This window comes from Lissotriton vulgaris, chromosome 1_1 (genome assembly GCF_964263255.1).
Source record: "Lissotriton vulgaris chromosome 1_1, aLisVul1.2, whole genome shotgun sequence".
NCBI classification, from domain to species: domain Eukaryota; kingdom Metazoa; phylum Chordata; class Amphibia; order Caudata; family Salamandridae; genus Lissotriton; species Lissotriton vulgaris.
In genome coordinates, this window is record NC_141685.1 from 587,874,657 (window position 1) to 587,889,971 (window position 15,315).

The 15,315-nt window shown below is 40.3% G+C and overlaps 1 protein-coding gene across 1 annotated transcript in view; it reads right to left on the reverse strand.

Annotated features, from left to right (window-relative positions):
- Nucleotides 1-10,614: 10,614 nt before the first annotated feature.
- Nucleotides 10,615-15,315, reverse strand: part of LOC147747521 (vitellogenin-A2-like) — a 90,889-nt gene continuing 86,188 nt past the window's right edge. The window contains exons 32-34 of the mRNA XM_086953990.1: nucleotides 13,975-14,072; nucleotides 13,699-13,880; nucleotides 10,615-10,877 (exon numbers count right to left, since the gene is read on the reverse strand). Coding sequence (XP_086810116.1) covers nucleotides 13,716-13,880; nucleotides 13,975-14,072 — 263 coding nt within the window. The 3' untranslated portion in view covers nucleotides 10,615-10,877; nucleotides 13,699-13,715. The remainder of the gene's footprint in view (nucleotides 10,878-13,698; nucleotides 13,881-13,974; nucleotides 14,073-15,315) is intronic.

Below are 15,315 nucleotides of genomic sequence, written 5' to 3' on the forward strand. Positions count from 1 at the left end.
AAAAAGGATTTTATGGCGGCCTTCATGGATTTATCAGGTGCCACCATTGTTAAATAGAAATATTTTGTCATGGCGGCCAGCTATTCTCATTTTTGTTGCTTGAGGTCAAATTCAAGGCGAATCAAGGTGTTTCTTGTTCAGGTTGGTAAGCGCAATATCTTTTTGTACGCCGTACAATGTATTTTTTCCAAGTCCTGTGCGAACATTCCTGGAAATGCCTGTTGTGCATAATTGAGTGACTGAAGTAATTTTACCCTTAATACTCTTTGAATTGCCATGGTTGTTGGGCTGTCTAAGGTGGCATATAACTTGCAGAGAGCATGTGTGACCATTTTCCCTTCCACAATTTTTGTAGGTGGACCTGTGGGCAGGCCATCTTGCTAAGCCAGGCTCCAAGGTAGTTGTAAGTTTGTACATAGTCCAAAATCAGGGGGCCCAGCCTCCACTTAGCAAGTAGGTGGCTGCCAAAAATCACTATTTTGGACTTGCATGAATTGGCAAATAGCTTGTTTTCGATGGTTTACTGAGTGCTTTTTGGTGGCCTATTTTGGTGTGGTCCAAAAGAACGAGGTAATCAGCATATTGCATGAGCTGGGTCTTTGTGTAGCCAATCTTAGGAGTAGCTAGTGATGCTCCATGCTCCATACAGTGCTCAGCCCTGGTTGGCAGTGTACAAATTAAAAAGCATTGGTGCCAGGACGCATCCCTGCTTTAGCCCCTGGTTTGTGACAATTTTCTCTGTGGCAGACTCCCCGGAAAATATGACCCCCCACCCAGGTTTGAGAATACAGAGATCTAATTGCTTGTATTAATGTCGGCCAGATGCTTTACTGTGCCAATTTCTGCCAAAGAATGCTACAGACTACCCCATCGAAGGTGGCTGAGTAGTTGATGAAGCAGGTGAAGAGTGAAGGGGAGTGATATGCCACCGCTTGTTGGGCTAAGTACGACAGAGCTATGATGTTGTCTACAGTTGAGACCCCTGGTCTGAACCCCGTCTAGCAAAATGGCTGTAGACCTGCAGTGTGAACCCAATCGGCTAATTTCTGCAAGAGTGTCCTCGCATATGCCTTACCCTCGATGTCCAGCATGGCAATTTGTCAAGTAGGACGATCTGCCCTCATGGCGCAAAATGTTCAAATAGCCATATACCCTGCCATAGTGGCCTATACCAGCCACTAAAGGCCCGCTCCATTGTTAAAGGACTTTGCATATATCTCGGGCCTTTAATGCGGGAGCAGGCCTTTAATGACCACTATAGTATGCTATAATAAAATTACTAACTGCATTTGGCACTACAGATTCTACCAATTGGCAAACATACCATTTTCTTTACATCAAAGAGCAAACACTAGAGTTTTAAGTAACCCTGGGCGGGTAACTCCTCTCTGCCAGCGGAGTTTGTCGAGTTTTGCCTGCCTTCGTGCTCCGGAGGCAGGCAAAACTCTGACTCTGTGGCGGAGCGGAGTTGGCCATCCCCTCCCCCCTCCCAAATGATTTAAATTTTTTTAAAAAAGGCATTTACCTGCGTGGCTGCCGCCTCCCCTACCTGGCAGCTCTCCTTCCTGCTCCTCGCGTCCTTCTTCAATAAAAAAAACTCCTATGTTGTACGTATTGTGCAAGACATAGAAAATTTCAAAATGTAAAACTGCTTTTGTTGCAGTAATTGAGAAAGAAAACCTGATGGTTGCAGTTAGAACCTCTAAAGCCTAGGCTTGGATAGGCTACTTCAAACCAACTTCTGGTTGCGTTTCTATAAACAGCATAATTGCTCATGGTCAGTACCATACATGCCTATATACAATGTAAATTTGCATCAAGAGAGAGAAGGGCTATAAGGTGTGAAATCAATCTATCACTCTATCAAACTGTTGGCATAACAATATAACACTGATACAAGCAGTCCATAATGTATAGCAGAGTTTTGTTCAGATTTCATCAACTTTTCCTTTTTTTGGATTTTCTTTTCCTCTAAATCTTTCTTCAAAGACATCTTTAGAGAAAGGGCTTTCACTGACACATGTTTTCTTTGCACAAGCTAGTCATGGTGGATGGCTTGACTCCTTTCTGGACTCTCTATCCTTAAAACGGGAGAAGTAGAATAATCTCACAAATCTTTATTATAAAGTATATTATGGGCGCCCTGACAATGTAAACTAAAAATGTGTTCTTGGTAACAGAAGCCACTATAATTTATCGTCTTTTAAACAGAGTTCACTCGTAACATAAGGTCCTGAAGAAGGTGGTTGTAAACAAACTTTATCCACTGAAACGTACGTCGACCTGACCTACTGGATAACCAGCAGGCAACACAACCATGGATATCAAATGATAACCATGAGTTGAATTTTGTATATGTAAATGAAGTATGAGTGTGAGAGTGTGACAAGTAAGCATGTGATGGTTTCTGAATTGGTTGTGGTGTGAGTCTGATCACAGTATAGGGGTGTTTGTATATAAAAATGGTTTATGTTGTATTACATAATGAATCACTGATTTAAAAAACGTGTTTCTTTTGTACAAAAAAACAAGAAAAAGAAATGGCAATGTATTTTGAAAATGATTTTTATTCTTGGATAAATAAATAAAATAATTTTATACATAAAAAACAGTAATTGTACAAATAAAGCACTGCTGGCTTTTGATGTATTGACATAGTGGAGGGTTTACCCAGGGAGCTTATTATAGCTGCTGTTGAAGGGATACAGGTTGAGTGGGTGTGCTCTTGGAGCGTTTGTTTCAATTTCTTGTTTGTTTACCCTTTCTTCCAGACCTAAACTAACAAATTAGGGGGTACCTTTTGTATATACTCCATGCAATAGTGGCAATGCATTAGTTCCAAAGTTGACGCACCAGTTTTGAGGTGCGATGGTTCTGAAGGCGAAGTGACGGATTTCTCTGTGCAGTAGAAGTGGTGCGGCAATCTTTTCCATGCAGTATCAGTGATGAGCTGCTGCCAAATGCGATGGGACAATCCTGTTCCTGCAACAGCATGGTTCCGTTGGAGCAAGCACCTTAAGCTTACTTCCAATGGTCTGGGCGCAGGAGAACAATGGTTTGAAGTCTTTTATGTCCCTGAGACTTCAAATAAGGAGGCCAGTAACCTAGTCCTTGGAGTCACTCTGGGATCAAGTGATGTAAGTCCAGTTTTTATCACCCAGGCAAGTGAGAGCAGAGGGCAACACAGCAAAGAATCAGTTCATCCAGAGGAGCAACACAGCAGAGTGGTTGTCATTCAGCACAGCAATTCTTCTACCTGTCAGAGTGGTTAGAGGTTCAGAAGTGTACTTAAGTGGTGGTGTCAGATGTCTAGTACTTATATCCAGTTGTGCCTTTGAAGTGGTGGAGACTTCGAAGAAGGGTCTTTAAAGTTCACAGGGGTCCTCCAGTCAATGGCCTGGCTCTAGATTCACTCAGGGGGGTATGCAGCCCTTAGTGTGTGAACAAGGCACAACCTTTTTGGGTGTAAGAAATCCTATGAGAGGGGTGGGCCTCACAGTAGTGAAAGGTGAGTTTGTGAATCTTTCAGAACCAGCACATGTAAAACTTATAAGCACATGTCCTACCTTTTAGTTACATAGCACCTTGCCCTCTGGCCTACCTTAAAGTGCCTTATGTGTAATAAAAGGGGTGTTATTGGCTTGTCAAGGGGTTTTAAAGGCTAAGTCAACATGGCAGTGAAACACGCCATTCAGTATGCAATGGGAGGTCTGGGATACTAGATGGGTGGCATAAGCAGTGTTGCATACCCACTGGTAGTATTTAGTTTACAGGTGCTGGGTATATGGCATACCACTCCACAAGGGACTTGCAAGTTAATCAAATTTGCTCACTAAGTATATATCAATCAAAACCATGTTTAGGGGAGTGAGCACAAGCACTTTAGAACTGGTTAGCAGTGGTAAAGTGCACATAGTCCTAAGCCCTACAAAACGATTTCAGCAACATTGGAGGGAAGCAGGCAAAATGTTTGAAGGAAGACCTCCCTAAGGCTGACAGGTATAATAGATCTGGTCTTGCCTTTAGTTCCATTCATTGTTGACTTAGTGAATACCTCTTTACTTCAGGAACTAACATTGTCTTAGTCAAGAATGGATCACAGTGCTCACTTTGTACGGTCATGAACTCCCCATTTTTTGTTCAGTTACCAGTGCAGATATATTGCACTGTTTAAAAATTCTGGGCAATTTTCATTCTGATGCTTGGATAGATGGACTGTGACCGCCTTGCCTGCCAGCGAGACTAGATCCTGATAGTCCACAGGCCAGGGTGACTCTATTGTTCATTAGGTTGGGTTTGTGTATTTCCTTTATCACCCTTCATAGTTGGTATAGGAGGTTGCGGTATCAGAGGGAGCTGGAGCTGGTTTGAAACCTTTAAACCTGCAGTGCGACAGCAGGATCGATGCATTTGGAAGATATTTCTTACTAGTTACCATGACATTCCTTAGAGCTCGCATCTCTTTCTGTTTTGAGTTAATATAATGATGAGACATGTTATGCTGATGATCTTGGATAGCCCACATGTTAACATGCTCTACAATTGATGTTTTACTCTGGAGGCATTTGTAAAGCACAATTCTAACTAGAGGCTGGCCTAGGGCAGGAACTCTAGGCCCGATGCAGGTAATAGTGAAATACCAAATTCTAAATACCGAATTTTACTGATTCGGTATTTAGAAGTCGGTGTTTCAGATGTAGGTAAGAATTCAGTAAAAAATACCGAATCCGAATCGGTAATTGAGATTCGCTAATAGCGAATACCTACCCATTCATTCCTATGGGTCTCCTGTGAAGACATTCGGTATTACCGATTTGGTATTACCGGGAGGTATTACAAGGGTGCCAGGGTGTCCAAAGGACACCCTGTTGCACCCCTGAAATGCATGCCCTAAGGGAATGGATGTGTGCCCCATGGCACTTCAAAAAAAGCAAAAAAGTGATTTTTTTAAGGAATTCGGTAATTACCACCAACTCGAAGTTGGTGGTAATTACCGATTCCTTAAGGCCCAAAAGCACTCTTTTATGTGCAGGCCAATAAGGAATCGGTATTAAGGAATCCGTATTTACCTATTCCTAATGGAATCAGTATTTACCGATTCCTAATTACCGATTCCTTCCCTACATCAGGAATGGATAAATACCGGTCGGTAACAGTGAAATTTACAGAATTTCACAGTTACCGACTGGCATTTGGGGCACCTACATCGGGTCCTCTGAGGTATGATATATGATCTTTTAAACTGATCTCAGATAGAATACTGTAATAGACCGCATGCAGAAATTTGCAAGCCAACAGGATTTTCACTAGAACACGGAGAACCCATTCAGTGTGACTAAGCTGTGAAAAGCGTTTACTGTGTGTACCTTGCCAAATGATGACAATTATGGAAATGAGTGATGCTACTAAAAATATAAAATTTGTGCACACTACCTGTAGCTGGAAATCAGCTCCCGTCACTCAGTTTACCAACAAATAAAGCAAGCTGATTTTGTACCATATTTGCTTCTCATATAATAAAATAGGAAAACACTGACTTGGCCTCAAATAATTCTCAACTTTCTAATTTGAAAAGTGGATACAATATATTTTCGGAATTTTGTATACTGTAAGCACAATAACTACAGTGCTGAGCAACATTTAAGTTTGGAGCTCATGCAGTTTGTTTAATTCCCTATTAAACTATCTGAAATTGTAGTGCATCTTGGTTTGCCCCTCTTTATTGCACCAATATACGTTTTCTGCACTAAGGTTCACCGAGTAGCACTTGATTTTACCAATTTGGGTTTTAGCACCATGTAAGTAATAAAGGAATGCAAACATAACTGAATGATTGCTCAACGTATTGTGAGTTATCATTTGCTCCAACAATTTTTATCCCTTTGATGGAGATTTCCCGGTGGGCTTTGAGGTACTGATGTAGCTTATCTCTTTGATATGCCCTTGAAATGTTCTACATATTGCACTAAAGCTCTCATTGTGATTTGCAAATATATTTAATGATAAGCCACATGTTCGCTTAAAACATGCATATAGGCATACTGGAGAGCTACGAAAAGATAGAAAAGCAAAGATGTAGAAAGTGTGAGAAACAGAGGAGACAACAGAAGTAAATACTGGAAAATGGCAGGAACAAGAATGGAGAATGGTAGAAATACTGAAAGATGTATGAAAGACATGGGAGGAAGAACTACAGTTAATGGGAGCAGGTGAAGAAAATGGAAAAGGAGGCCTGTTGTGTCATCCAAATACTCTATTTTCTCTCATCTGCGCATACTCAGTGGCCAGTGTAGACTGCAGATTAGGACCTTTACTTCATCAGGATGATGGAGTAAATTACTCCATTGCCCCGATGGAGTACCTGTCCTCCGAATCTAGAGATGTCTGCTGGCACAGCTTACAGTTGCACCCTATCAATGTCATGTTGATGAAGCGATCTACAGACTTTAACATGCTTTTTAACTTTAAAAAAGAAAATCCCTGTAGGAAATTGGGTTATTGGTTAGGGGGGGGGGGGGGCAGAAACACTTCTGAAGCAACAACCATAATCCTTACCAAAGTGAAGCACCAAAGCTATTTAATTAACCAGTGCTTAACTATCTTGTAGCATAGTATAAAAGCAGTCAGGTTTAACTTAGAGGAAATGTGTAAAGTGTTTATGCAGTACAAAACAATAATAAGGTAATAACTTAACACAAACAAATCCCACAACTATTTAGAAAAATTGAGTACATTATGATAAATAAATGGATACCTGAATGATAAAAATCATATTAGTAGAACCGGAGATATGCAATTTCAAACTTTTTGTTAACTATAGCTCCTCAAAGCACAAATTATCACTTGTGATCATCTGGTCACACTAGACCACAGGAAAGTCCTAAATTATTGGCGACTGGGATGGAGCACATGCCAGAGAAAGGGACCAGGTTAGTTGTGTTGAAAAAGTAACCTTCTCAAAGCCTGGCATGAAAAGTCCATTTTGTGGTGGAGGAGGCTGTGAGGAGAATATTGCGGAAGGTCAGGGCTGTAGTGAGAAGAGCAGGCCTGGTATCATGTACAATCATTTCAGTAGTGCCAAGATCTGGTTGGGCATTGCAGACAGTTGTAGCTGGAGCTTTGCTTTGGTGGTCTCTGTGTGGTGTTGTTGCTTTAGTACGCAGTGCGGAACTTGCAATGCAGGTTGTCGCTGGTGGTTGCTGTAGAGCGAATGATCAGGTTCACCATAGCATCATGTTGGCAGTTGTAGCAGGCATTAAGGTCTAGACACAAATTGGACCATTTTCAGACAAGATTAGGCCAAAACTTCAAGATTTCACCTTTCTTTGCCGAGAATTGCACTCTGATGCCATTCAAGTTCCATGGACCTGTAAAGGCACCTCTTCAGGATCAGGGACTCACTCTAGCAGAGGCCAGCAGGTCTCAGGCATGTCCAGTTACTAGTCCAGGCAGGTCCAGTTGCAATTCGTCAGCTTGGCAGGTACAAGGAGAGCGTGGAACTCCTGAAGCAGCAGGTCAGTCTCATGTAGAACAAGTCAGGGCTCAAGGAGCAGAACAGTCCTCTGGTAGAAGCAGGGCAGTCCTCTGGAAAACAAGGCAGGCCTCTAGAAGCATGGCAGTGTCCTGGGGAACAATGCAGTCTTTTGTTTTGTAGTCCGCAGGTTTAGGAGTGTGCTGAAGAAGTGGTTCAGGAGGTACAATATTCATACATGGTGCCATCCTTTAAAGTGACTTTAACATCTTGTCTACTGCCAAATCTGGTTGTGAAAAGTTCTTCCCTTCCCCTTTCAAGGCTCCAAGTAGTGTATGGTAAAAAAAGACTGGTGTCAAGACCTTGCGTGTGTTCTGAAGGCAGCCCTTTGAATTTGAAGTAGGGCAGGAAACTGCTCCTTCCCACCGATCCTGGTATGATGGTCCAACCAACCAACATCAAGTCCCCCTTTGTATAACTCTGGGAGGAATACACAAAGGCCAACTGCCAAGCTATTCACAGTCACATCAGGCAGGATGCAGGTTGCAGGCACAAAGTAGTTAGTACAAGAAAATGCCAACCTTCTAAAAGTAGAATTTGCAGAATTGTGAATTAAAATCGGACTTTGCTATTAAAGGCGGTTTTATATTAGAATTAATTTAAGTCCAAATTTGATATTCCTATATATTCCCAATCAAATGTTAACACTTATTACATGTAATAAGGTAACCCAAAGTTTTTAAATGAAATGCACCCTGCCTGGTGTGCTATTTGCCAGATTGAATTGGCAGTCAAATGCTGCCCGACATGCTGAATTATAGGCCTGTGACATGTTTTAAAGTGATACTTAAGTGAGTGGCACAATCAATGTTGCAGGCCCACTGATAGCATTTAATTTTTGGGCCCTGGGTACAAGTAGTGCAATGTAATATGGACTTAAAAGTAAAGTAAATAAGCTATTCAGGTGTAAGCCAATTTTCCATAATTTATGAAGAGAGCTTAAGTTTAAACATAACTAAATTCAGAGAATAGGAGTGGTGAAAGCAAAACATTTGGAGAAAGACTACTCCAAGGATGTTAGGTCTAACAATCCCAAAGCAGGATTTTGAAAATAACATCTACGTTTTGCTCCCTACAGCGTAGGCCCCACCAGGGTTAGAGAGTTTATGCGGGCAATTAGTCAATTGGTAATTACTTTTTAATACTTAATATGCTTTTGTTATACGATATTTTGTATTATTCAATGTTTATTAATTGGTAATTAATATTTACTAATTATTATTAATTGGTATTTGGTATTAATGTATTGTTATTTAATTATTCATTGGCAATTATGTTTTTAATAATTATTTAGTGGTATTTGTAAATAGTTTAGATTGATTTAATAATTAAATATTTTAAAATGTTAATTTATTTATAAGTATGTTATTTTTAACGTCTACCCTATCCAACACTTTCTCTACTGTTGCACTCTCTGGAGTGGGAATAGTACTTTTTACCCCTATGCTATCCAACACTTTCCCTACTGTTGCACTCTCTGGAGTGGGAACAGTACTTTTTACCCCTATACTACCCAGCACTTTCCCTACTGTTGCACTTTCTGGAGTTGCAATAGTAATTTTTAACCCTAAGCTATCCAACATTTTCCTTACTGTTGTTTTTTGGGGAGATGAAATAGTAGTTTATTCCCTCTGTTATTTAATATTTTTTGCATTATTTTAGCTTATGTAGTATAAAATTAATTTTACAAATATTAAAATAAAATTTATATTTGTTTGACTTATTTATTTAATTTTCATTTATGTAATTATTTTGTGTATAGATGTATTTGTAATTTATATTTTAAATTATTTATAAGTTATTAAAATACTTATTAAAAGTTATTATTAAGTACGTATATATATTATACATTATATGTATATATTTAATTAATTTTTTATTAGCATAGGTATATTAATTATTAATTTAAAATAGTATAACATATTTTAACTATGTTTATTATATTTATAAGTATTATTTAATTTAGTTTGCAATTTTTTTATTTAACAAAATGATATTTTTTTTATAAAGATATTTTTGACATCTATATTATTTTTCGAAATGTTTGTACTTACCATTTTGTAGATAGGATGTCGATATTGTTGCCATCAATACTTTTGTTTCGATATTTTTGTATGTCAAAATTCTCTTTCAATATTTAGTCAGACATTCCCCTTGAGTGACAGCTACGTAAACCATGTATTTTCTTAACATACACACAGGATTTTGGTGAAAAAGAGGAAAAATCCTCACTGTTTGCAATGTTTGTGCTTAGTCCACACATCACTCGTTTTATGACTTCTTCTGTGAATTGGGCCATCCATTTATGACACACCAATTTCTAAAGAAGAACTCAGACTCACGGTTTGGAAACCTAGAAGCTTACTTGTATCTAGCTGATAGCGTTATGCAATTGTTTGCTAGCTGAGTGGGTTTATGATACTGCTTCTAAGTCTTCTCAAAAGCTGAAACGCATGGAAAAGACTAGGGCACAGGAGAGAAAAACAGTAGGAGATTTTTTAAATGTAGGCTTGTGTACATATCACCATGCACAACTATTGTACACGGTTTGTGTTTCAGCTTCTACAAATTTAGGGTACTTAACACTTACACACTTACAGGAAATTTCTCATTTATAGGTCTCATGAAGGTGATATTTTTTGCAATATATTTAACGTCTAGTAAGGAGGCAAACATCTGTGTGTTTTAGATCAATTTTAGAACATTCTTCACAAGTCTCCTGATTTTCAGTCAGTCATTACTAAGATTCAGATTACAGAATGATGTTCCTACACAGCCAAAAAGAGACAAAAACAGATAATCTTTAATGAATGAATTATTAGCAAAAGGAAAGTGTGCTTCGCATTTGACCGTATGTATTTGAACATAGATTACATTCTGGAAGGAAAGTGACCCATTTTAAAGTGTCCTCTTCATATTCCATTACTCTGCTGACCTTCCTTTTGGTGCTGCATCAGGTCCTGTACCCAAAGCTCCAATGCCACTGCAAAATAATTCTACCAAACCTGATTCTTTGCAGAATAGGTCAAATTATTTTCACACGTTAATGACTTGTGAACTGAATTGAAACAATGACTCCTGGACCGCTTTTTGAATGCATTGTTTATTTGGAAATAATATATTTAGATAGAATTCAACATTGTATAGTTGGAATGGCAAATCATGGTTGATTTAAATTAAGAATCATTTACAATGGCATGCTGTTGAAAGATTGATGCGGAAATCTCATCCTCAGAGTGGTTGTTCTGTGGAGTGCTTTGTAGTTCTCCATATCAGCATCATGTTGCGCCACTAACATCTTCAATGCTTGCCCTCTCCAGACTATCAGCAGGGTTCAGAGTGAAATCTGTACAAAAAGAGTGAGCTTTGTCAACATGGAACAGACAGGTTGATGTTGCGGCCCTTACAGTGTTCAAGTAAGAAGCCTAAAGAAATGCAGATACCTTTATTGTTAATGGCGGCACATATATGAGTATATGTTGTTTTTTTAGCAGTAAACTCCCAAAATATTGGTAGAATGTGCTACAACATTACCAAGTGTGTCATTATAAATTGTCTCATAATTTGGGGACTAAATAACACATTCAATTCCACAGGGTGCAATTTTTGCCAGATGCAATACTATCTTCCCTTGCAACATTCCCCTGCTGCAAGCTGCAAAACCAATACCAAATAGTTTTTCATCACGGAATGTACACTAGATTTTACTTAGCAAAATTTGTGTGGGGGGGGGGGAAGTGTTGTATTACTAGAAAAGTTATCTTGTAAATGTGGTATTACAAGAGAAGTTGTTATCTTTCTTTGGGTGTAGACGGCTATTTTTTTAAATTCGTTTTAAAAACAATTTAAGCTGCATCATAAGTAAACACTTTGAAGTCAATAGAGGTTACGTTTGCATGATTATATCTTCTAATAGCACAATTTGTTTAGGTGTATAAATCAAAGAAGACCAGAATTTCAATTGCACTCCCACTCTCCTGTCCACTCAATTGCAGGGTAGGTGAATTGAAAGCAGAAAAATATGTAAGTTCCTGGGTCCATTGGAATTGTCCAGAGGGTATAATTCCATTTATCCATCATACAGCATATCAGCCATACTTGGGTAGTCCTCTTCATTTGACCCATATATGGGACTTCGTTTTAGTCAATCGACCTTAAAACCCTCTGCCTTGGGGAACATATCACCTCCCTAGGATCCCCTGGGCCTAACTAATAAAACGTCACTAAGAAGGGACTCAAGCCCAAAGATGTAGACAATCTTCTAGGATCACTTGCTTCTCTGAGCTGTGGCATTATCGGTTCTTTGTCTCATTGGGTGTGATCAATTTCTATCTGGATGATAAATGGCACAGAGAAGGGCAGGTAAAGTGATGTAATAAAGTTCAGAGGGAAAACCCAAGGTGGTACGAAATCATAGTGCAAGATATTTGATTTACTTTTATTTTAGTTTCAGTTTGCAATCAGTAATTTTGAGTGCAGTAAGAACTTTTCTGAACTGATGTATGTATCATTAGTTTTAGATGGTAAATTCAGACTGAGAGGTGGTCGCAATTCAACCTCATTAATAATCATCAGGTAGGTCGCAAATTGCAACTCATTCCAGTGAGGCCATCTCAAGGATGGTGGCCTACCGGGGTCAGCACATCACCATGTCTGTGATTGCTTTTCAATAAAATATATGTATTCTTTTGATACAGATGTTTTCCCTAAAGAAAATGGGGATGCATTTAAAAGGATGAATTTAATTGTGTTTGATTTTTTAAATTTACAAACGGGTAGAGGTCCGAATGTGCTCACTTTGTTTTTGCGAATGGTTACCACACCAATGTGGGGGTTTGTAACATTTTTAATGTTTTCAATCTGGTATTGGATGGGATGCTCTCAACACAGTCCTTCCAGATACTGAATTGGTAACCATTTGGAATCCCATGTTGCAAATGTTGAAGTTGTAGCATTACCATCAAATAGTTTTGAAATCTGAAATTTTTGGAGCCACATTTAGGGGCCCATTAGGATGGCTGGGGTACTTTGTCCGCCCGCCCGCCATCCCAACGTAAAACGGGACCGCCCACCATAAGAGCGGCGGTCCCATGAGGGCCAGTAGGATGCTCCCGCCACAATGGCGGGCGCATCCTGCATTTTTAACATTGCGGCAGAAGATGCTGAAAACACCGCCCGCCGCAATGCTAAAAATGCACATTGTGCACTTCAATGCACAACGTGAGAGGCACCGTGTGGTGCCTGTCACGTTATACAGTGAAGTGCAGGGGGGTACCATAGATACCCCCCATGTGCACCCCCCAAACCCTTGGAGTTCCTGGGGGCCCGCAACGGGCCCCCACAAGACATTCCGGTCGCCTTTCTGTGGCGGCGTGGCCGCCATGGAAAAGCATGTCCCTGCCTTCACCCTAATATGGATGGCAGTGTCTAACAGACACCGCCACCATATGAAACCCTTTTCTGCCCGGTCAACTCCTTGACCGGACGGAAAAGCGGCGGACGGTCTATCCATCTGCCGCGGTCCCCCCCGCCATAGTAATATGGCGGGGGGAAATGGGTGGCGGGTGGGGAAGGATGTCGGGGGGATCGCCACCGCCCGCATGGCGGTGGCGATCTGCCCGACATCGTAATGGGGCCCTTAGTGTCATATTATATCCCTTTAGCAAACAGAAGATGTAGGCAATTATGTATCTGTGTGTGTAAGTGTGTTTATGTGTGTATATGTAGTAATTTTTGGGCATAGTGTGTGTGTGTGTGTGTGTGTGTGTGTAGGCGTTTGCAACGACTTCTTTTCTCTGCACAGCCTTGCTCCTCCTTGACAGTATTACTCAACATTATTTAAAAATATGCAAGGATTTAATCTAAAAGATAAATTGCTATAATGTTAAAAAGCAACCATTAAACAGATCATATTCACAATTTGACATTCTATATACTATTTGGAAATGGAGACAAAATGATATGTGCTAACATACCAAGGTAAAATATTCAATAGTGACTTGGAAGACACCAGGAAATAAATGTAATCCAACTACTTTTGAGAGGAGATGTGTTATTGGAGAGATGGGTCCCTCTGCCATTCTATATGGTAGACTTTGTACAATAAAATGATGGCCACTCTGCTAGAGTTATTGCACTCCTCCAATGAACCGGTTTTGTCAACTCACCAGTTCTGAACCTTTTATCACTGCCGAACAGAACATGATTCTTCTGTAATCCAAGATTGAACAAAACGCTCCTCATCTTTAGCAACAAATCCATCTGGCATCTGATATTCCTGTTCCCGCTCATCATCGTGATGCCCACAAACTCCACACGTCTTGCCCTTCATCCACAAAGCTGGTCTAACCTTTATGATAAAGAAAGAAAGAGACCTCTGATGTAAGTCTATGGAAGCTTGTCAATATGGCCAACTATGCAGTGACTGAAATGCGCCATAATACCTGACATGTGACTCCATTGTAGTGAAGCTTCTCAATGCCAAAGTCAGGTGCGAGCAGGATCAGCCCATCAGTCTCCTTTTCAATCCTCAAACGAGGTTCTGGAATCAAAAGAAGTGTATTGTGGTTGAAGTGCTTGCAATTGATCCAAGAAGAGTTAGAGATTTATCTGTTAATGAATAGGAGCTGTACATATAGTTTTAAATTGAAACAATTATTAAGAATTCAACGTGTTTGCTAATAAATAAGCTTAAATGCATGAAGGGCCTGTCTATTCATGTGCTAGGCTTATGCACCCTCTAGAGAAAGTTGTTCAAATAATTACAGGCCTGTCATATGCCTAATCGTCACACTTTAGAATGACTGGTCCTAGGATGCTTGTTACCAGTCCAGGGAGGACCTAGCCTGGCAATTCAGACTGGACTGTTCCCATTGGGCGCAGGGTCAAGACTCATTAGCATATGGCTGGGTCCAAACTGGAATGGCACCGTGAGCAAAAACTGATGGATTTAGGCCCAGATCTCTGTACTGGGGTGAATGTATGACATTATTCTGCATTTTGTCCATCAATAGTTCTTTTTGCATTTGTCACCCTGAGTTGGACGGGTATGCTCAGATGTGAGTCCTGTGCTCTCCATGCCACTATAATCAAGCTACCTGGCTGAAGAGGGGTGAAACCCCAAAACCGGTTCTAGGATGCTTGTTTCCAGTCCAGGGAGAACCTAGCCTGGCAATTCAGACTGGACTGTTCCCATTGGGCGCAGGTTCAAGACTGATTTGCATATGGCTGGGTCCAAACTGGAATGGCACTGTGAGCAAAAACCAATGGATTTAGGCCCAGATCTCTGTACTGGGGTGAATGTATGACATTATTCCGCATTTTGTCCATCAATAGTTCTTTTTGCATTTGTCACCCTGAGTTGGATGGGTATGCTCAGATGTGAGTCCCGTGCTCTCCATGCCACTATAATCAAGCTTCCTGGCTGAAGAGGGGTGAAACCCCAAAACCGGTTCTAGGATGCTTGTTTCCAGTCCAGGAAGGACCTGGCCTGGCAGTTTGGGCTGGACTGTCCCCATTGGGTGCAGGTTCAAGACTGATTTGCATATGGCTGGGTCCAAACTGGAATGGCATGGTGAGCAAAAAAACTATGGATTTAGGCCTGGATCTCAATACTGGGGTGAATGTACAAAATATTCTGCATTCTGTCCAATAATAGTTCTTTTTGATATTGATGATACATCAGCAACAACTGCAAGCTTCATCTCATAATGGAAGCATATGAGTCATACCAACTTATCAGCTGTAACTGAGTAACTGGATAGATCCTTGGCACTGACACTTTA